Source organism: Rhinatrema bivittatum, chromosome 18, assembly GCF_901001135.1.
Source record: "Rhinatrema bivittatum chromosome 18, aRhiBiv1.1, whole genome shotgun sequence".
In the NCBI taxonomy this organism is placed as follows: domain Eukaryota; kingdom Metazoa; phylum Chordata; class Amphibia; order Gymnophiona; family Rhinatrematidae; genus Rhinatrema; species Rhinatrema bivittatum.
The window spans coordinates 18199591-18220978 of NC_042632.1; the positions used below are offsets into that span (position 1 = coordinate 18199591).

Sequence of the window (21388 nt, forward strand, 5' to 3'; positions counted from 1 at the left end):
TCCTCCTTTTTGATTTTCTTGTACACCTTAACCCCTGATTCTCCACTCACAGCCTTCCTGGTTTTAACCATTTTATTAATACATGAAATTCCCCAAATCACTTTTATCATTATGTTTTTCTTGGTTACATTGCACAGAGAAGGGAGTGTCTCTCACAGAAACAGAGAAACATGATAGCAGAAAAAGACCATATGGACTATCTAGTTTGCCCATGTGTATCAACTGCTCAGCTCTACAATCCCTACCACTCCTTCCAAGATCCCTTGTGCTTATCCTATGCCATCTTGAATTCAGATACTCTTCTTGACTTCACCACTCCACTTGGAGGCTGTTCCAAGCATTCACTATACCCTCTTTCACTTTCATTCCATGTCTCCTTGTTTCAGATCCTCCTTTCTCTTGGAAAGAGGCTTGCTTCATGAGCATGGATACCTTGGAGGTATTTAAATTACTCTATCATATCTCCCCATCCCATGTTTCCTCTAGAGTATATGTTTAGATCTTTACATTTTTCCCATATGCTGTACATGAAAACCACTGACCATTTTAGTAGCTATCTATAGACCATCTGATTATATGTTTTTAAATTTGCGGTCCATAGAATTGTACTCAGTATTCCAAATGAGGCCTCACCAGGGATGTATACAGGGACAATCACCTCCTCTTTTATTGCTGACCATTCCTCTCCTTATACACCCAGGCATCTTTATGATTTTCGCTATTACCTTATCCACCTATTTTCCCACCTTGAGATTGTTAGATACGATCACCCCCAAATCTTACTCTTGTTTTGTGCATAGAGGAACTTTACCTCCTATGGTATACTGCTACCTTGGGTTTTTGCAGCCCAAATGAAAGACCATTTTTTGGTATTAAATCTGAGGACCATAGGTCCATCAAGCCCAATATCAGCATCCTGTCTTTGACAGTGGCCAATCCAGATCACAATTATCCAGTAGAATCCCAAACAATAGGTGGAATCCTTCTTGCTCATAACTGGGCTAAATAAAGTGGCTTCCCCCCGTCTACAAGACTAATAGTGGTTTATAAACTTTTTCGCCAGGAACTTATCCAAACCTTTTTTAAACCCAGGTATGCTAATTGCTTTAACCTCATCCTCTGAGAACAAATTCCACAGTTTAATTGTATGTGGAGAGGAAAACATATGTTCTTCAATTTGCTTTAAAAGTGTTCCCATTAGCTTCATGGAGTGCCCCCTAGTCCTAGTCCTATTGGAAAGGGTAAATAACCGTTTGACCCATCCCACACCACTATTTCTAGCCACAGTAGCTGGGTACTTGCTAGATTCTTATGGCCTGGATTGGCCGCTGTTGGAAACAGGATGCTGGGCTTGATGGACCCTTGGTCTGACCCAGTATGGCATGTTCTTATGATTTTATAAATCTGTCTTAAATACCAGATTATAGATTATTCATTAAGTTTTGCTAGATCCTCTCATGTTTTCCACATCATAGATGTCTACTTTTCTCGATAGTTCTTCCACAATATTGCTTATAAAAATGTTCACAAGATCCCTGTGGCATACTACTAGTAATGTCCCTCTCCTCAGAGTCAACTCCATTTAGCACTACCCTTTGTTACCTCCCACTCAACCATTTTAGGGCCCATACCAATGTGTATTTGTACACTACTGCACATGTCTAGTAGCGCTATAGGAGTGATAAGTAATAGTTGTAAGGTCCTTCCATTTCCCTCCTTCACAACAATACAATAAATTTAAAATGGCAAAACTTTATCTCTGTATGGTCAAAGAAAAAAAATTCAGTGTGGACACAGTTGAAAATGATCTGTAATATCTTTGAATAGTTGGTTCACTCTCAAAGCGCAATATATGCCCATGAACTGAAGAGTTATCATGCATGCACAAGTCTTGAGGACAAGCAAAACTCAGTGATTCAATATTAGATGAAGAAGAACTAACATGCATAGTATATTAATTGCAAGGAACAAGATTAATCATCAACATAAGCTTTGATATCAACAGTTCATATCCAGTATGTGCCAATTGCATACAGTTTTGGCGAGTTGAGTTGTAAAAGCTTGCAGGCAAGTCCCTCTTTCCATATTCCCTTTCACAGGATAACAATTACATATTGCTTCCATGTGCCACTTTACTTGAAAATGCCAGTTGGTGTATATAAAAACCAAGATCAGTACTCAAACAAGTAGAGAAAATGTTAAGGGTTTGTATATATGTGCGATTGCTGGCAGGACATGTTGTGTTGCCGATTTCTACCTAAGAAGCCCATAAAATCCACTTTTATTGTCAAACCTACAGAACATGAAAAACATGACCTCATTATTTGTCAAGATAAGTTGGTAACATAAGAAAATAATAACTTATTTTTAAAATTTCTAACCCGCTTATCTACTGTTCTAAGCGTATTACAACAGTACATACATAATGAGAACTTAGCCAAAAGCACAACTTTTTCATGGGCCTGTTAGTGGAAGGGACACAACTGAAAGCACTCATCAGATGTGCCCAGAAAACATCTTAATTTATGTGGTATAGTGCAGGAGTTGTAGTATCTGATTGGAATCCACCATCAGCCTGCAGACAACTCAGTACAACTACTTATAATTGTCAGGTTAACGAATGGGGCTGGAAATGTCTCTTTAAAAATCCTTGACAGACACAAATATGAACTTTGTAGGTAAAGAGCTATGAGTTTATTCAAAGCTTCAGCTTTGGAAGCAGAAGTAATTACATTTAATGTAGATAACACTCCTGTTCCCTTACCTCAGATGTTGAGTTTTAGAAGCTTATGCTACTATTTATACACAATTTTAATATATCTATGATAGTCTTGGATTATTCTGAGCACTTGGCCTCGGGCCTCTCCCCCAGAGGGAGAGCCCCTGCAGGTTCCCACTCCACATGGAGGGTTTCTGGGCCTCCCAGCCCATAGGCTGAGTACTCCAGTATGGTCACATAACTGGAGATCCCAAATTCCCAGCAACACAAGAAAGGACAGGGGAAGAAAGGACAAAAGTCCACCAAATACCAATTCATTTATATTTCCTGTTCCAAAACTTGGGATCCAATAGGATAACTCCCCAAACCTACAAAGAAAAGACATACATTTTCTTTCCAAACACATTACATCAGATTACCCAATGCTCGCCATGCAGTCGCCAACATAATTATTGCAGGCGATAATTATTTAAAGCATATCTTTCTCCCACCACTATATGCCTCAGAATTTCTGGGGTCTCCCACACCCAGAGCCCTCTGCACCTCCAGGCTCAAAGGACAGGCACAAATGGGTGACTCCCTACACATTAAATCATGATGTTTTGTTAGGAGGGCTTCAACGGTTGGGAATTGCATCTTCTGTTTTTGCTTGGTTTAAATGCTATTTAACTGATTGGTCCAAGTGACTGTTTTCGGGGATCACTTTATCATCATTGGTGTCCTTATACACTGGGATCCCTCAAGATCCTGACCTCTTGGTAACTCTCTAATATTTATGTTTCCAATTTATCAATTTTTAGCAAACTTGGGGGCTGGATACTATTTGTATGCAGATGATAAACAGTATTTTTGTCCCTCTACTGACAAAAATTGAAAAGGCCTTGGCTTCTATATCACGCTGTTTTAAATAAGTGAGTGAATGGATGTCTTTAAATAGATTGGTGTTAAATTTGCAAAAAAATTCAAATCATGTTTCTAGCATGTTTTCCAGCAAATGATCCTTTGACAAGTTTAATGATATTCAAATTCCCGTTTTAAATCGTTTGGAATCTGGGATGCAGATCGATGGTTCCTTATCTTTATGACCCCAAGTTAAGCCATTGTAAAATCTGCACTCTATGAAATTTGTTTATGGCATCTTCAACCTTTATAAATAAATGACGATTTAAAAATTGTAATTCATGCATTAGTCACATTATCACTTGACTAGTGTAACTTTATTTATCTTGGCTTGCAACAAGCTACTTTGAGGGCTCTTTAATTGAAACAAAATGCTGCTGCATGGGTGATATCCACTGCTGATTGCCATGACCATATTACACCCATTTTATTTAGGTTACATTGGTTACCGGTAGTGTGGAAAGTAAAACTTAAAATTTTAATGTTAGTTTTTAAGGCTTTGCATGGGCTTGCTCCTAGATGTTTTAATACAGTTTTAAAGATTTATTAGTCATTGCATCCACTGACGTCCTCCCACCATAATCTACTAGATGTGTCCTCATTTAAGCAGATCAGGTTGGATGATTCACAGGATCGGCTGTTCTGCATGGCGGGTCCAAGTCTTTGGAATGCCTTACCAAACAAACAGCCTTAAAAGCTGAAATATCCTTATTAAAGTTTTGTAAGGTTTTGAAGGCTCGTTTATTTTCTTTTGCATTTAGTGAATTTTTCTGGTCCTGTAGGTAGTTGGACACTGTACTATCTGGTCATCCGTTAGAGTAAATTTGGGTCGTGCCTGTTAAGTCTGATGATAATACTGTTGATGCAGTAAATTTTATGTTTTATCTGTCTTTTGCATTGATTGTTGTGATTGTTACCCACATAGATGATTCAATAGAGCAGGCTATACAGTTTTAAATAACTAAATAAATAAATAAATTGCCTGCCATTAGATCTTACTAGAAAATGTTGCCATCATTTTTGTTTTTATAAACCATAGGACCCAGAGATTTCCCAGAAGGGATCCTGAACAAGTAGATTTTACAGAAAGCAAAGTAATCATTTAAAATGTATATTTATAAACTATGTAAAAAGACCCATAATGCCTCTGTAGAACATTGTTGCAAAAGTAACCCTGTATATATGGTTACAATGTTGATCCACTTACATATGAAAGGTCAGCAAACAAGTTGCAGATGATAATTTTTTCATGGACAAAAGCAAAATGTATGTGGCTAGCTTTCAAAAGGAATATTCTCTCCTTCAGTCGAGTACCAAATCTATGCAAATTAACCCTGTAAAATATACACTTCACCATGGAATTATATCAACGAAAGACAGAAAGAGAGGGACTTTATTTAAATTGTGTAAAATATTGACTTACCTATGAAGTAAGCCAGGAGAATAGCGAGTAGCAGTGCAGCGGCGATAGCTGACAGGGCAGCACATTTCCAGCTACAGTACTTGGAGGGTTTTTTCAGCTTGAATGCATTTCTGGAGAAGGTATTTCTGGGCAACAATCTGGGAGGCGGAGTATATACTGTCCCTGAGGTCAAAGGGTATCCAGGGGAAGAGCTACTGAATAGGGGAGTAGTCCCAGAAGAGGTCTTAAACAGGAAGTGCCTGAAATGCAAGGAAAAAAAAGAAAGGTTAAGGAATACCTGGCATTTTCAGGTTTAATTTCAGCATAAACTGTCCAAGTCATATTATTCAAAGGAAAGTAATACCTCAAGTGCTATAAACACATTTGTTTAAAAAAAAAAAAAAAAAAAAAAAAGACATTTAACATCCAACCATCTTTACAAATTCCAGTATCTCATACAATAATGACCAGAGGTTTATATGAAAATATTAAGGACAGTTGAAAAGTGAAGGCCGAAAAACTTGGCCAGACTGAATGGGCCGGTTGGTTTTTATCTGCTGTCATCTCATCTACTCTGCTTTGGGATGAGAGCTCTGTTCTGCTAAATGGGAGATTTCAGACTCCTCATTTGTGTCTAGTTCTTATGCCGGCCGGTACACTGAACAGAAATCTCTCTCAGTCCTAGGAAATAAGTGCTGAGCAGAGGAGCACTCTACTAGCCAGGTAACTGCAGAGAACCAATAGCAGCTGTTCACAGCCCTGCGTTCTGTTATTTCATCCAGGGAAAGGTACTGCAGAAACTCGCCCCACACGTGCACGTAGATGTGGGACGGTGCGTGCCCCTCCTGAGAGTCAGATGAAAGGAAACAATGATCTTGCAAGGAAGAGTAATATTAAAGGCCTCAGAGTAAAACGATGCCTACTCAGCAGAAAGCTGAAAACGTGCTCAGTCTATTTTTCTCAGCTGCTGTCTTCTTTTTGAACTCTGTGTATCCATCTTTGAAATGCAGATCTTTTATTTTACACTGAGCTTAAGCTAAAGAAATGCTGCCTGCCAGCAGTGACACCTGTTTTACTGTCTGTAACCATCAAACTGAAAAGCACAATGGTCATATCTTGAAATTTCTATTTGCTTGGATCTGTTTAGAAGGCATGCAACTAATTCCAAAAGGGGTGTTTGTTAGCTTAACAAAGCTTCCGTCTTTGCTAGCAAATCTCTTTTCTCGACTTGCTGGCTCAGTGAGCTTTGCCTGTGAGATCCATACACAAATATCCTAAAATCAACAAAAGCAAGGTTGCTTTAATACTACATAGCTCATGCTTTTTCAACCAGCGGAGACTTTGTCATTATTCTGTTAATAAATTAGTATTATCAAATAGTGCCATGCTTTATTTAAAAAAAAAAAAAAAAGTTAAAAAGGCATGCATATAAACTAGTTATTTATTTTATTTAATTCGTAAAACCTATAACCCAGGAATTCCATTCAACAGTTCATTGTGGCTTCCAATACAATTCATTCAGAAAATACAATTATTTCAAACAATTACAATTATATACACATAAAGTTAATATACATAAAATAAGCTACTAACATTGAAAGCCATAATCATTCTCCAATACAATATCCCTGCCCAAATAATTTTTTCATGCTTTTTTCTAAAACAAATATTCTTACTCTGCTCACAACTCAGGTTCTGAGTTCCAGTAAACTGGCCCAGTTACTAAAAATTCCCTTCCTCTAGGCTCTTCTAGGTAAAAGAAATTTTACCTTTACGCGCAGGGCCCTCGCACGCCTATTTTGCATAGGCCGCCGGCGCGCGTAAAGTCCCGGGACGCGCGTAAGTCCCGGGGCTTTGGAAAAGGGGTGGGGAGGGGGCATGTCGGGGGCGTTCCCGAAACGACGCGGCGTTTCGGGGGCGTGCCGCGGCATTTCAGGGACGGGTCCGGGGGCGTGGCTTTCAGCAGGCATAACTTTGCCGACAAAGGTAGGGGGGGTTAGATAGGGCCGGGGGGTGGGTTAGGTAGGGGAAGGGAGGGGAAGGTGGGGGGAGGGCGAAGGAAAGTTCCCTCCGAGGCCGCTCCGAAATCGGAGTGGCCTCAGAGGGAATAGGCAGCACGCGCTGGGCTCGGTGCGCGCAGGTTGCACAAACATGCACCCCCTTGCGTGACCACAGCATTTGTGCACTACTGAGGTACGGAGTGTTATCTCTGAAGAAATTGATTCTTACACTGCACAGACTGGAGCATTCTTGCAATGCCCTTTGTTTATATATACAACATTGATGAGGATAGAATATCTATACATGCAAATACCCCTGATGCAGCCCTATTGAAAGAGGGCGAAACTCGGCTGGAGTCGGGCTCATTTGCATACATTGTTTCCACACAATAAAGTTGTATAAGATCGGACATTTGGTTGCTTATTGTGTACTTTTGCTCTCACGGCTTTATTAAGCAACCTTCCTTGCTGCTTTTTTAGTCTTTCAGGTTGCTATCAGGAACCTTTACTCGCTACTCGAGGTCCCATGTTGCCTGACTCGCTGCCTGTGTCCATCTCCTCTTCTACTTGGAAGAATTCACTACAGACACCATCTGTGAGTACTACTACCATCTACTCCTCAGAGCTGTTTCCCTGGAACCAGGTACTCGCTCCTCGAGGGCCTGCCTCCGTTCCAGCGCCTGTGCCATCTCCTACTTTGAACTGCTGCGTGAGTACTTGCCAACGAGTCTATGCTCCCAGGGATCTGGAACTCGCTCCTCGAGGGCCAGCTCTCCCTATCTTGGGGCTTCTCCATAGTGGGGACTCTGTGAATGTCTTATTGTACTCATTCTCTCAGTTCTTTTCACCACAGCATTGCTACTGGAGGAACCGCTGTTCCAGCACCCTGAGGAATACTAGCCCAGCTGGGCTTCATCTTCTACTCACTACCGCCACCTCTGGTGGCTTCACAAACTGTCTAAATATAGATATAATCTGTGTTTGTGTGTCCAGAGCTGAGCCTGACCTGTGGACCCTCATGGGACTTCCTCCCGTGGGTGTGGTCAGCTGCCACAGTGTCCAAGGGTCCACCCAAACCTTACAAAACATAACAGTCAAAGCAATGGCAAATTCCAACTGCCCCTAAAACACAATTTACTTTAGAACAATAAACAGAGACTTCATAGAGAGAGGAATCTCTTCTGTCCGTTTGCCCTGTCTAGAAGGCAAATTCTGCTCAGCAGGCACCATATCCCACGCATTTTTGTAGAACACTGCACATACCAAGCAAGCAGTGCCACAGGAGCAATAACAGCAAAGAAGCAGCAGCCTCAGGGGTTCCTGAAAGGTGAAATCTAATTTTCTGCCAAACTCAAGGTTCGTTGTCAAAGATAACAGTGCAGGCCCTAACTTCCCAGGAGGGTCTTGGACTGATGTAACAGGACTCAATGCAAGGAAATTAAGATACCAAATTTTACCTTCCTTATCATCTTGCTACCTCAGTCCATACTAGTGGGCTGTACCCAAGCCCACTCCAACATGGGTGGGAAGACAAAAGGCTGCTCCGTGAATGCCTGCTGCAAGGCAGGCATTTAAAAACCAAGTTGCTGCCTTACAGATGTCCTCTAGAGTAAGCACTAGAGACTCTACTCAAGAGGAAGCCTGAGCCTGAGCCCTCGCAAAGCATCTTTGGAAACAATTGACCCTTCTACAAAGGGCTGTGGAGATCATCATCTTTATTTATATGAACAATGAGGATTCTGAAGCTGTCTCTTCTTGTGTGATATATATATATATATATATATATATATATATATATATATAAATAAATTATATTTCACCTGAGATGCATAATGCTGTAAGCATTCAAGTTTCCACTCAGTGGTACAGGCACTGATGGAACTGGACTTGGGGCCATAGGCCCTGGTGTCCTTGCCAATCTGGGGGGAGCTTCTTCTTCCGAGGAACTGGCAACAATGACCAGATTGGTAGGGGAAGCCACCAGTGCTCCTCCAGGCATCAATGCCATCCTGGGAACCAATGCTAGATGAGTTGGTAACACACCAATGAGCATATACAGAGATTCTAGCAGTGGTTCAAGGAATGACAGCCTCACATTGCTTTCTTGAAGGCCAGCAGCATATAGAGGTGATATCCAGTTCCTCCTCGATCACCACCGATGCCAAGGCAGGCTGGGATGGAGGAGGATTGGTGGCTGGCATCGGGGTCACCCCTGGCATTGATGGAGGACTGACTCTCCTTGCTGCAGGGTCACTTTGGGGGCATCACAGCCAAAGCTGGTGCATCCTCATGCCAGGCACCATGCATCCATGGGGAACAATGTCAATGCTTCTTCAGTTTCTCTCAATGCTCGACATGGACTTTCCCCAGTGCCAAGGTCGATGACGAGGAACCAGACATCCTTGACCTGTAGGAGCTCGACAATGGCAGGTCTCTGAAGTCCCAGCTGAAGGTGTTGACGGAAGCGATTGCCCTGCCTATGTTGATGGCTCAGTGTCCATCGGTGTGGCTCCAAAATCCTCAATGCTGATGCCTCCGATGCAGATGGCTCGGTCTTCTTCAGCCCGAATAGGCACTCCATCTTATTAAGCCAGATCTTACATCCCTTTGGAATTATCTGGTCACAACTTCTGCAACCCTGCATATCATGCGATGCCCCATCTATCATGGAGGTCCATGATAGACATGGTCCTGGTGCATTGGGGGCATCGCTTACATCCCAAGATGGACATGTCATTACAAAATAAAAGGGACACAATATCAAAATCAATGGCTGGCAGGCACTGAATGCACTGCCGCCGCAGGGGTATTAAAGCGAAAATAAACTTATTTATAACTGCGAAAACCCTATGTAGAATGCATAGGGAAAACTGGGGGGAACCCACAAGGAAGTGAAGAAAATTCTTGTGAAAACAAAAGTTTTCCAAAAACAGGCCAAGTAGGCTAAATGTCAGAAAAATTGAGGTTCTCACCCCACTGTGATAGGACTGGCTCTGTGGAAAAGAAGAGACTGAAGAGGACCCCATGGAGATGCATGGTATAATGCATGCTGAGTATGGTCAATGAGGCTCAGTCAAAGTTCTAGAAACTTTGACATGTTTTCTATGCTGGGCTCAATTCGATGATGTCACCCATGTGCGAGGACTACCATCCTGCTTGTCCTCAGAGAAACCTAGCTTCTCCGCCTCTGATGATGTCAGGCAGGGCGAGAAACCAACTACAGCAGGAGCTAATCAGATTTGAGCTTCTTCCCAGGCAAAACGTGCAACAGTTTCAGTTGAAAGGCAGTGCCTGATCTGAAAGGACGAGTGCCGAGAGCTGAAACCCACAAAACTGTGTTCACAGCAGCTGTTAGAGCAACCTGGCATTGAAGAAAGAGAAAAAAGCAAAGTTAACAAACGAGACCAGAGGTGTGGGCTCATTTAGCAACGTGATCTCCATCCCAGAATTAATCAAAGCAGAGACTCAAGCCAATTGTCTCATCTCCTGGACAAAGATAAGCATCACATAACTTATCTAAGAAGCATTCTAGTGAGAAGAGAAGAGCGGAGCAGCATTTGGATTGCAGCTCCTTGCAAGCGCGACGTAGACTCCCTCAGTGTGTACAGCCAGTTAGGTCACTGATTTGATGTGCCAGAGGTTTGCTAATTATATTTTGACTTTCAGTCTGCCCTCACCAGTGGAAAGGATTGTGTTTTCCCCTCAGGAAGTAAACATTCTGCCGGATACAGCTCTCATCTTTTGTGCATGCACTTCTATTTTTTCGAAAATTAACAAAGGGCACAGGGTTTTTTCTTCTCCTTCTGTTCTCATGTGCACACATTTATACTGAGGATTTTGAGACTTGGGGTTAAATCCAGGATTAACAAATGACAAATTGTGCTGTGAGGAGGTCAATGTTAACTGGTTCTGAATAAGTTTACTGGTATTATTACTGCATTTGCTACAGCCGTATTTACATTGCATAACAATCGACCGTATTTGGCATTGCTTTTATTACTGTGTATATGTTACTGAGCATTTGCTACTTATCTTGTTTATCCACCTATTCATTCTTCTTACTTAAACACAAGTTTATAGTGAAACAGTTATATTGTCCTTTCCTGTGTGGCAGTGGCGTAGCCACGGGTGGGCCTGGGTGGGCAGGTGCCCACCCAACTTAGACCCAGGCCCACCCAACTGGCACCGGAACTGCAAGGCTGTCGCGGGATCCCATCCCCGCGACAGCGAACAAGAGAACCCACGCCTCGCGCGCCATCACGGCACACATGGGGAAGCGCTGCTGCGGCCGTATGGCCAACTGGTCTTCCTGTTCGGGGGGGGGGCGGAAGCGCCGCGCGCAGCTTCCGCTTCCTCCCCCCAAAGCAGGAAGATCAGCTGCCTCTCCTGCTGCCACCCGTTCTCCTGCTATCTTCGGGCCCGCCGAACTTCCTGTTTGGGGATGGGGAGCGGAAGCGCCGCGGGCAGCTTCCGCTTCCTCCCCCCAATGCAGGAAGATCAGCTGCCTCTCCTGCTGCCACCCGTTCTGCTATCTTCGGACCAAACGGCCTGCCGAACTTCCTGTTTGGGGGAGCGGAAGCGCCGCGCACAGCTTCCGCTTTCTCCCCCAAAGCAGGAAGATCAGCTGCCTCTCCTGCTGCCACCGGCCTCCTGCTATCTTCGAGCGTCGGGCCGTATGGTCCGCCGATCTTCCTGCTTGGGGGGGGGGGGGGAGGGAGGAAGCGGACGTTGTGCGCTGCGCTTCCCCTCCCCCCCCCCAACAGGAAGTTCGGACGCCCGAAGATAGCAGGAGTCCGGTGGCAGCAGGAGAGGCAGCTGATCTTCCTGCTCTGGGGGAGAAAGCGGAAGCTGTGCACGTGCTTGAATGTGTATGTGTGGATGAGAATGGGAGTGTGTGTGGGTGAACTGGAGCCTGGGTGTGTATGTGGGTGAGAATGGAAGCTCGAATGTGTGTATGTGTGGTTGAGAATGGGAGCCTGGGTTTGTGGGTGGGTGAGAATGGGAACTTGAATGTGTGTATATATGGGTGAGAATGAGAGCCTGGGTTTGTGTGGGTGGGTGAGAATGGAAGCTTGAATATGTGGATAAGAATGGGTGCTTGAATGTGTGTATGTGTGGGTGAGAATAGTACCTTAAATGTGTATATGTATGGATGAGAATGGGAGCTTGAATATGTGTGGGTGAGACTGGGAGCATGGGTTTGTGGGTGAGAATGGGAGTCTGGGTTTATGTGTGTGGGTGAGAATGGGTGCCTGGATGTGCGTCTGTGTGTGCATAAGAATATAAGCCTGGGGAGGGGTGAGAAAGTGAGAACTTGAATGTGAGCTTTGGGGGGGGGGGGGGAGAGCATATGAGAGTGAGAGCTTGAGTGTGTGAGAGGGAGTCTGTGAGAGAAAGCGTGTATGTGTGTGTGTGTGTGTGTGTGTGTGTGTAAGGGAAGAAGACAGTAATAGAAGAAAGACACTGAAAAGGAATTAGGAAATGAGCTAAATGGGAAAAAGAGACCAGGACCAACTGATTAGAAAAATACAAAGATCAGACAACAAAGGTAAAAATATATATCTATATTTTGAGATGTTAGCAATTTAAATATAAGCAACACAACCGCTCTCTCAAAATTTATGGACAGGTAGGAGCCGTGTATAAAATCGTAATAATAAGAAGGCTAAAGTACCACAAATCACCGTGAATTATGTTTGTATCATTAAGTAAACCTCATACTTAGGCGTAGATGTGAATGCTATGCTGCATAATTTGGCATTATTTATCAGTAAAAAAACAACTAGTAGACCTGCATGCCTACAGCCCACCCATGTTAACCTTGTGCCCACCCAAAAAATCAATTCTGGCTACGCCACTGCTGTGTGGTGATTTTATATGTTACAAGGTGTTACAAACAAGGGGTTCTTAAGAAAGAGCACCAAATGTGGTATTGGGGTGGAGACACAATCTTCTACTCTTAAAGGCAAGCAAACTCAAGGATTTATCATAATATTTAATTCTATGGTTAACTGCCCCTCCCATAGCCTGGGTAACAAACTACCCTCGGGGGTGGGGTGGGGGTGGGGGGGGTCACACAAGGGTTAGGCTGAAAAACAAAGCGTTTCTAGTGTACCAGGCTCAAGCAATCACTGATCTCTTTTTTTCCCTCTGTCTCGTGACTGTCTGCCTTGGAAACTTGTGATCTGCCAACCAAATCAATTGTGGGGGATCCCCATAATCTATTCTGTTCAGGAGTTCAGGAAAGCTGCCAGCTTGAACTCACACATTGAGGACCAACTTGTTCCTGTTGAGGAAATCCATTTGAAATGTGTGCTACCCTTGCAACAAACTACTATAAGTCACAATAAGTTCCATTTACCAAAACAATCTGCTTGCTTTCTAGGTTATCATTGGTCTCCAAGCATCCCCTTGCCCATTCACATAAGCACCCAGCCCAGCCCAATAGCCTTGGTTTCTGCTTGGTTTAAAGGCCACATTCTGCTTCTTCTTCTTTGAACAGGATCCCTTGGGCTATGTGTTTGTGTGTGTGTGTGTGTGTGTGTGTGGGGGGGGTGTAACAGAATGCATTCCAGTGCACCAGGCTTATGCCTGATGTGCCCACAGCCAATCTGGGAGGAGCCAGATCCATTCCTTTTACTAGATGGTGATTACTTACCACCCAAGTCAGGTCATCCCTGACAACGTAGAAGAGAAAGACACATCCCACAGTGGGTGGCTAGCAAAACAACAGAGACATCTGAAGCCACAGTTAAGCCCTGGCTCCAGGGAATTAGATCCAGAGAGGCCATCACAGAACTCAGATGCTGGTGATACTCCTACTCCCTGGGGGACCTCCATGAGATAACCATTTACTGACTCTTACCTGAGTCAGGAAGCCTCCGCTTACCCTGGTATCAAGGCAAACCCCCTCCCCAGAAAACCCAGAGACTGAGAGGGCACTCAACTTCCTGTGCAGCTCACCACTCAGTCCAAGACTCCGAGGACCTGAGCCCTTAGATGAAGTTGACAGGCACTCCATAGCCTTTGAAAGCCAAGCTATAGAACAAAATAAGGATGGGACATATCCTTCCAACCCTGGAGAGAAGGACTTTACCATCAAGGAAAGTCCAAATTGCAGAAATAGAAAGCATAAATGCTTCCCTCAAATACAAAACACAGAGGGAATAAAGTGAGTTTCTAGACATCTTCCCAGATGGGAATTCAGCTGAAGCTTCTAAAAGGTCTAGGATAGAAAGGAACTCCTTGTGTTTCACTGCCAGCCTGAAGGAACAATGATTTCCAGACCAAAGAGGCGCATCCCAAGACATCTGTCAATTCTCTTCTGACTGAAGGTGCACCAAAGGAGGCCAGCCTTTTTCATTCAGAACCCCAAACAGGAGTTATGACTTAAACCATGATCTTTGCATGCACAGCTATTAAACTCTGAATCTTCTCCACAGCCACATTTACCATCCACTCTTGGAGGCTGACATACAGGGAAATACCATCAAGGTGTTGAAACAAAGGAGTGGCAATCTTCAGGGACACCCATTTCCAAACCATTACCAGAACCTCTGGCCTGATGAGGTGAGGAATCACTCATAGTAGGGTCATTAAAACCGGTTGCATCCTAGAATTGATAGGGGTGGGGGCGAGGTTTCTTCTAACCCTCCATGAGCTGGATGAGTATCTGGAGAAATTCCTGTATTGACAATTCTTGAATTCATCACTCAGTGAATGGGCTGATTGATATTTGGACAGGGCATCATCTTCCCAGGCTGGCTCTTCTGAAATCTCCAAGGCGACTGTGGATTCAAAAGGTCCTGGAGGCAGGGGGTCACTATTCTTGGGAAGTCTTTAAAACACTGGGACTCAGGCCTCCCAAAATGTGTCCAAAAAGTAACTCTAAAAAGGAATATTTATTAATCTGGACCTTAAACTTTGAACCTATTGCCCTGTCTTGCAGTCCACGGATAAGCTAGGACAAACTCCTCTTTCCAGAATAATCTGAAGATGGAGGAGCCCCCTTCAGAGGCAAACTCTCCTTATTCTTGGTTTTCCAAAGGACTATCCTCCACCATGATCAGCTCCTTCTGCAGGCCATAAGGGAATCTGGTGAAGGAGGCCTCCTAAAAGCCACTAGAATGGAAGGGTACTACACCCCTGCATGGAAGACAGTCCCTAGGTCAAAGGAGGAAGCGTCCCACTAAGGCTCCTGGATTCCCACATTCAGGAACTAGCTTTATTTCTTTTTTGCCACACAAAATGTTTTAAGAGACAGGACTGAAAAGGACCAGAATTCAAGGAATTTTTTAAATTTAGTTTATAGCCCATACTCTCCGAATAGCTCAGGGAATGGTACAAGTCACAATGAAAACAAAGCATGATAAAACATAGATAATACATAACAAGACATACTAATTTTTCTGTGCTGTTAGGCAGAATCCAGGAGCAATTAGGTTGAGCATACAAAAGGTTTTAATCAGGAGCATCAAAGGCTCGATTAAACACTTTTGGATCAGAAATATTGCGTAATGAGAGAGGTAGGGAGATCCATGGGGGGCCTGCTATCGAGAAAGCATGCTTGCGTGTTTCTGCAAGATGGGCCAGCTTGGGAGAGGGAACATCGAGAAGATTTTGGCTTGATGAATGAAGGATTAGAGCAGGAGTGTGTACTTTTTTTTAAATACAGATAAAATCCATAGTGATTTAATATTATTTAACAGGTTATGGATTGTAATGGCCATGTATTGGAAGCCAGTGAAGAGAGAGAGTAGTATAGATGTAATATGATCACGGAATCTAATGCCAGTTAAAAGCTGTGCAGCAGCATTTTGGATGATTTGTAATGATTTTATGGCATAAGCTGGTAGTCCAGAGTACAAAGCATTAGAGTAGTCAACACCTGAAAAAATTAAAGACTGAAGGACAGTACGGAAATCTAATGATGGAGTATAGGATGAAGGTAATGAAGCATGAAAGAGTTTCTTTTAAAGGACTTAATATGAGGGTCAATAATGACCCCAAGAATTTGGGGGAGGAGCAAATGGTAAATATAACCTCATCCAGGGAGGCAGGCTGCAATCCGATGGGACCAGCCCAGATTCCTTCTAATGTTATATTAGTTGTTGTGGATATCCCAAAACCAGCAGTCATTGCCTTTAGTCGGTTTTCTCCCTCCTCCATATTACCTTGCTCGCTCCTGGCGGTTCCTTGCAGTAAGGAGAATTGTTCCCCCTGATGTCGCTCTTCCACCGGACTAGGGGCGGCCACCTCTGTAGTTTTTCCCGGGCTGGCCTTCTCCTCTCTCGTTCTGATGGCCTCACTACCTCGAGTCGCGCCACATGCTCCACCCAGAGTTACCTTCTGGGGAGCCTCTACCACGACCGGACTGCTCGGTTCACCGCCGTTGTCAATTGCAGGGGCAGGCCGCTTCAACTCGCCGGGGCTCAAAGAGATGTCCAGGGTCAGGGGTGAGATCGCTTGCTCCAGCGACTCCGTTCCAGCGACCACTCTCACCGGCGTTGAGGCTGTGGATCCGGTGAAGAATCCGTCAATTCGAGGCTGTAAGGGCTCAAGGGGGGGGTAAGCTGTCGTCCACCCCCCTCAATCTCCCTTTTCTTTTTGTGTGCGGCATGTTTTAGGCAATTTTCAGGAAAAGAAACAGTCAGCCTTCCCTCAGCGTTCCTCGCCGATCTAGTGTGCAGCCGGGGCCTGGGAACTTTCTAACAAGAACACAAAGAATGCAAGAGTAAAATAGGCCTTCCATGCTTGGCTTAAACTGCAGACTTCATAATGCTTTTACCACTGAAGTCCTCTGAAAATAAGCACTGTGCTGCACACATGGTCTTGCTGGATTCACAACACCTGTGCACATATAAATATGAAAGAGCTTCTCTGCTTGAGATCACCTGTTTGTGGCTCTGTAAACCCTCTGCTGTGGCAGCACTGAAGGACACATCTGGTCAGACTAATTATTTATCTTTGATAAAAGCAGCTTTACTGCTGCTGCCTAGCCCAATCAGTTCAGAGGTAAGGGAATTAAATGCAAATTTTGGAAATGCTGGGGGGGGGGGGGGATCAGGAGGGAGAAGAGGGAGAGGGCCCACGTCCACAAACCTCAGAGGGAAGGTAACCTGGGAAAGCCTTCCTTTGCCAGACCTCTCAAATATCAAATAGGCTTGGCCAGAGACCTGGAAGTTCCCACAGAGCTCCAAGCCACCTGCCAGTCCCTTAACCAGGTTCCAAAGGGAGCCTGGGTCACTTATCAGATGCTGCTCAACCAGGTCCCAAAGGGAATTCAGGAGTCAATCAAATGCTACTCATCCAGGCCCCAAAGGAGCCCTGGGAACCACGATCAAGGCCTGCTCCACTATGGGAACAATCACAAAACTGCCCAAAAACTGCTCCACAAGGGAAAACAGCATGCAAGCTTTTGCACTGGGAGCAAGTTCCACCAGGGATCAGGTGCAAAGATAAGGGATTGGGTGCAAATGCCAGGGAACTGGGAGCCAAGGAATCCTGCTGCACCGGTCCAGCATGTGTCCACCATCTGCTGGAGACAGAGAAATACTGGATTTTCCTGGTATAGCACCTGTCTCTACACAACAAGTGATGATGTTACTGAAAAAGTATGTGCCCTCTGACTCCATCTGCTAGTGTGTGGAGATAACCTATTAGTATGGACTGGGGAGGCAGGAAGATAAGAATTGTACAGAATGAAGAAGTTATGATTACCTGGGACATTCCTATTCCAACTGATAAAAAAAACTATGAAAGAAAAAAATAGGCATTGTGGTAAAGAATGAAAGCACAAAAATGGCATTGCTAATAGAAACATCAGTACTAAGCAACTATTCTGTGGATCATATGGCGAGACAGAAAATCCTCAAGTACCAAGAGATGTAATCAGAGACCAAGAAAATGTGGCAGAAACATTCAGAATAGTTCCAGTTGTATTGGGTGCAACTGGCCTGATTAAAAAGAACCATATGTTGTCTATACCTATTACATCCTATGAACTCCAGGAGGAGGCTTGATTTGGTATAATGCCAAGTATTAAAAAGGGTATTAGCAGTAAATTTGAGAGACTAAATCATATCTTTGAAACAGACATCAGTGAGGCCATTATTAAAGAAAACAGGATTAGATCCTAAGGATCCTGCAGATTACAGACCAATTTCTTCATTTTCTTTCATTTCCAAAATTCTAGAGATGGTAGATTGTACATTGTCTAAATTTGTAGAAGAACATCAAATCTTGAACCAACATAAATTTGGATTCAGGAAAATCCTTAACACCAAAATTCTGATGGTCTTGCTAACTGATAGTCTAAGAAGGGGTTTGGATGTTGGTAACAGCTATGAGCTAGTAATGTTGGATATATCATCTGCGTTTGACACTCTTGATCATGAAATATTACCAAAGAAACCAAGTGTTGGTTTGGTTCACAACATACCTGTCTGAGAGATACTCAGTCGGGCATGTGTCTACCATCTGCTGGAGAAAGAGAAATACTGGTGCAGCACCAGTCTACATAACAAATGATACTGTCACTGAAAAAGCGTGTGTCCTCTAACTCCATCTGCTAGTAGGTGGAGATTACCTACTAGTATGGACTGGAGTAGCAGGATGACAATAATTGTACAGAATGAAGAAGTTATGATTACCTGGGACATTCCTTTTCCAACTGATAAGAGTGGGAAGGAAAAGCTCTCCTTGGTATATCAACTACACTGGTGGGCCCCAAGGCTCAGCTCTGTCTTTGTTATTGTTCAACATTTATTTAGCACTCATCTGCAAAACTCTGGCAAACCTTAGTGAGGGGTTAAGGGTTTTTGCAGATGATATCCAATTTCTTATCAAACTACAGTCTACTTGGACTGATAGTTTGTGCAATTGGAATTTGTTTATCTGCCATTAAACAATGGCTGCATCATAACAAACTAGCATTAAATGTGTTAAAACCAAAATATATGGTAACTCAATGTTCAAATAATGAGTTCATCCCAGATGTCACAATCAAATTCCCAGTTCTCCCCTCTGCCAAAAGTCTTGGAATATGGCAGGATAGTAGATTGTCTTTTCACCATCATATTAAGACAGTTATTAGGAGTGATCTTTTCAAACTTTGGATACTCCATGGTCTAAGAACATTATTGGAACCTGAAGACTTTAAATTTGTGGTTCAAGCATCCGTTCTTCCAACAGTAGACTATTGTAGTGTAATCTATCTAGGCTCGCTGGCTTCTATGCTTAAGCCTTTACAGCTGTTATTAAATGCTATGGCTCATTTGATTTGTAGCAAAAAGCAAAATGAACACATTACATCAACTCTCATGCATCTTCAATGGTTACCTATTCAGTACCAGATTCGATCTAAAATGGCACAGATAACTCACAAACTGCTCAGTACTAACTCACTAACTTGGATAAATTTTTTGCTGTGAATATATCAACCAACAAGAAATTTAAGATCACAAGAAAGAGGGCTGCTTGAAATACCATCATGTGTTTTTTCCAAAGCAGTACCTACTATTTGGAACACCTTACCAGAAGCATTAAGGTTGATGGAATGCATAAAAACTTTAAGATTACTTTTGAAATCATTTTTGTTGGAACTAGTCTTTGGCTAATGGAACAGTTGATGTTGGTTGTTAGTCATTAAAACAGCATGTATTATAAATAAGAAAGGAAAGTTACAATGAGTCTAGAAATATAGAACTATTTCATTTATTTGTTTAAATTGTATTTTATATATTATAATGTTTATGTTGATATGTAACTTGCTTACGGCTAAGGCATTAGCGATTAATACATTTTAATAAATACAAATATCCAACATACCCCGGTTTATGAGTGAGGTTCATTCCCGTCATGGTGTGTGCAAAATCTAACCCATTTGAAAACATTAACCACTAATAGTGAAAACTGTCACGATCTGGGTTTTACCCATTTCTAGAGTGAGTGTGCTTCTAGTGATATTTGTAAGTCTCAATCGATATTTGTAAGACTGAAAATCCAATGTTAGAAAGCTGTAGAACTGGCGACATTCACTCTTGTCTGGCTTTGTGCAACAATTCTCCCATTAAAGTCTGTCATGAATATATGCCTATGAATATGTACATTTTGCACTATATTATCAAAATTTTCTTTAATGCTAATTGATTTTAAACGTTTATATCCACTGATAGCAGCATTGGCCTGGTCCATTTAAGAATCATGATATAGCATGGAACAGTTAGCAAGGCCACTGATTAGACAATATTCCATGCCTCTCAATAGAGTAAATCGCATACATGGATGGAGCTGTTGTGCCATTCTGTATTCATATTCCTTGAAATGCTATGGTCATTCCCAGTTAATTTGACCCATATGTTTGCTTTCCCTATGATAGCACAATGAACTGACATGACCCCAGTATTTTTAGTTTTAAGAGAAAATTCTGGCACAGCTAACAAATCCTGACCCAGCAGCGATCAGAAATCTGCAGGTCTGTGTGAATAATTATGCTATGCTGACCTGAAATACCAGGCCCTTTGTCTATTCAAAGGGTCTGGTATTTCAGGTCACATAGCATAATTATTGGCCAGAGACCTGGAAGTTCCCACAGAGCTCCAAGCCACCTGCCAGTCCCTTAACCACCCTCTCATCCAAGCTGGACTACTGCAACCCCCTATACCTTGGACTCCCTCACTCCTCTATCAAACCTCTCCAGATACTTCAAAATGCCACGGCGAGATTCCTCAGCAACACATGCAGAACAGACCACATAACCCCAGTCCTTAAGGACCTGCACTGGCTCCCCATCTCATTCCGTATCCTGTTCAAGACCCTCACCATCGTTCATAAATCTATTTACAAGAGTGACTCCTCATGGCTCAGCGAATCACTCCGACTCTCCCAATCGAGACGCCCTACTAGAGCAAACCTCGCCTGCGCCTTGCAAGTCCCACCCCTCAAGAAGGCCCGCCTCTCCACAACCAGGGACCGTGCCCTATCTATTGCCGGTCCAACCCAATGGAACGCCCTACCTGCCCACCTCCGCCTTGAGCCATGTTCCATGAAGTTCAGAAAAATGCTCAAAACATGGCTTTTCCACCAGGCCTTCCCGGACTAGCCCCCCCTCCCACTATTCACCCCGACCCCCCCCTTCTTCGATGTTAATATGTTCATCCTCATACCCTCCCTGAATTTTTTGTAAATGTGTTATATTTTATCATTTTCAATTTTTGTAAATTTGTTCATATCCCTGTCCCCCACCCCCCCTTTCTTTTTCCTCACTTGATTTCTGGCTCCTCCTCATAGCCCCTATTCTGTTATTTATTGTTCTCAAGTTTCCCCCCTCCCCGTTCAATGTAATTTCAACCTTTCGTTATGATGTAA

At 43.3% G+C, this 21388-nt stretch overlaps 1 protein-coding gene across 1 annotated transcript in view; it reads right to left on the reverse strand.

Moving 5' to 3' along the window:
• The window catches only part of TENM2 (teneurin transmembrane protein 2), a 2776334-nt gene that overhangs the window by 540161 nt on the left and 2214785 nt on the right, over nucleotides 1–21388 (reverse strand). Inside the window, exon 8 of the mRNA XM_029583832.1 lies at nucleotides 5043–5281. Within this exon, the coding sequence (XP_029439692.1) occupies nucleotides 5043–5281 (239 nt within the window). The remainder of the gene's footprint in view (nucleotides 1–5042; nucleotides 5282–21388) is intronic.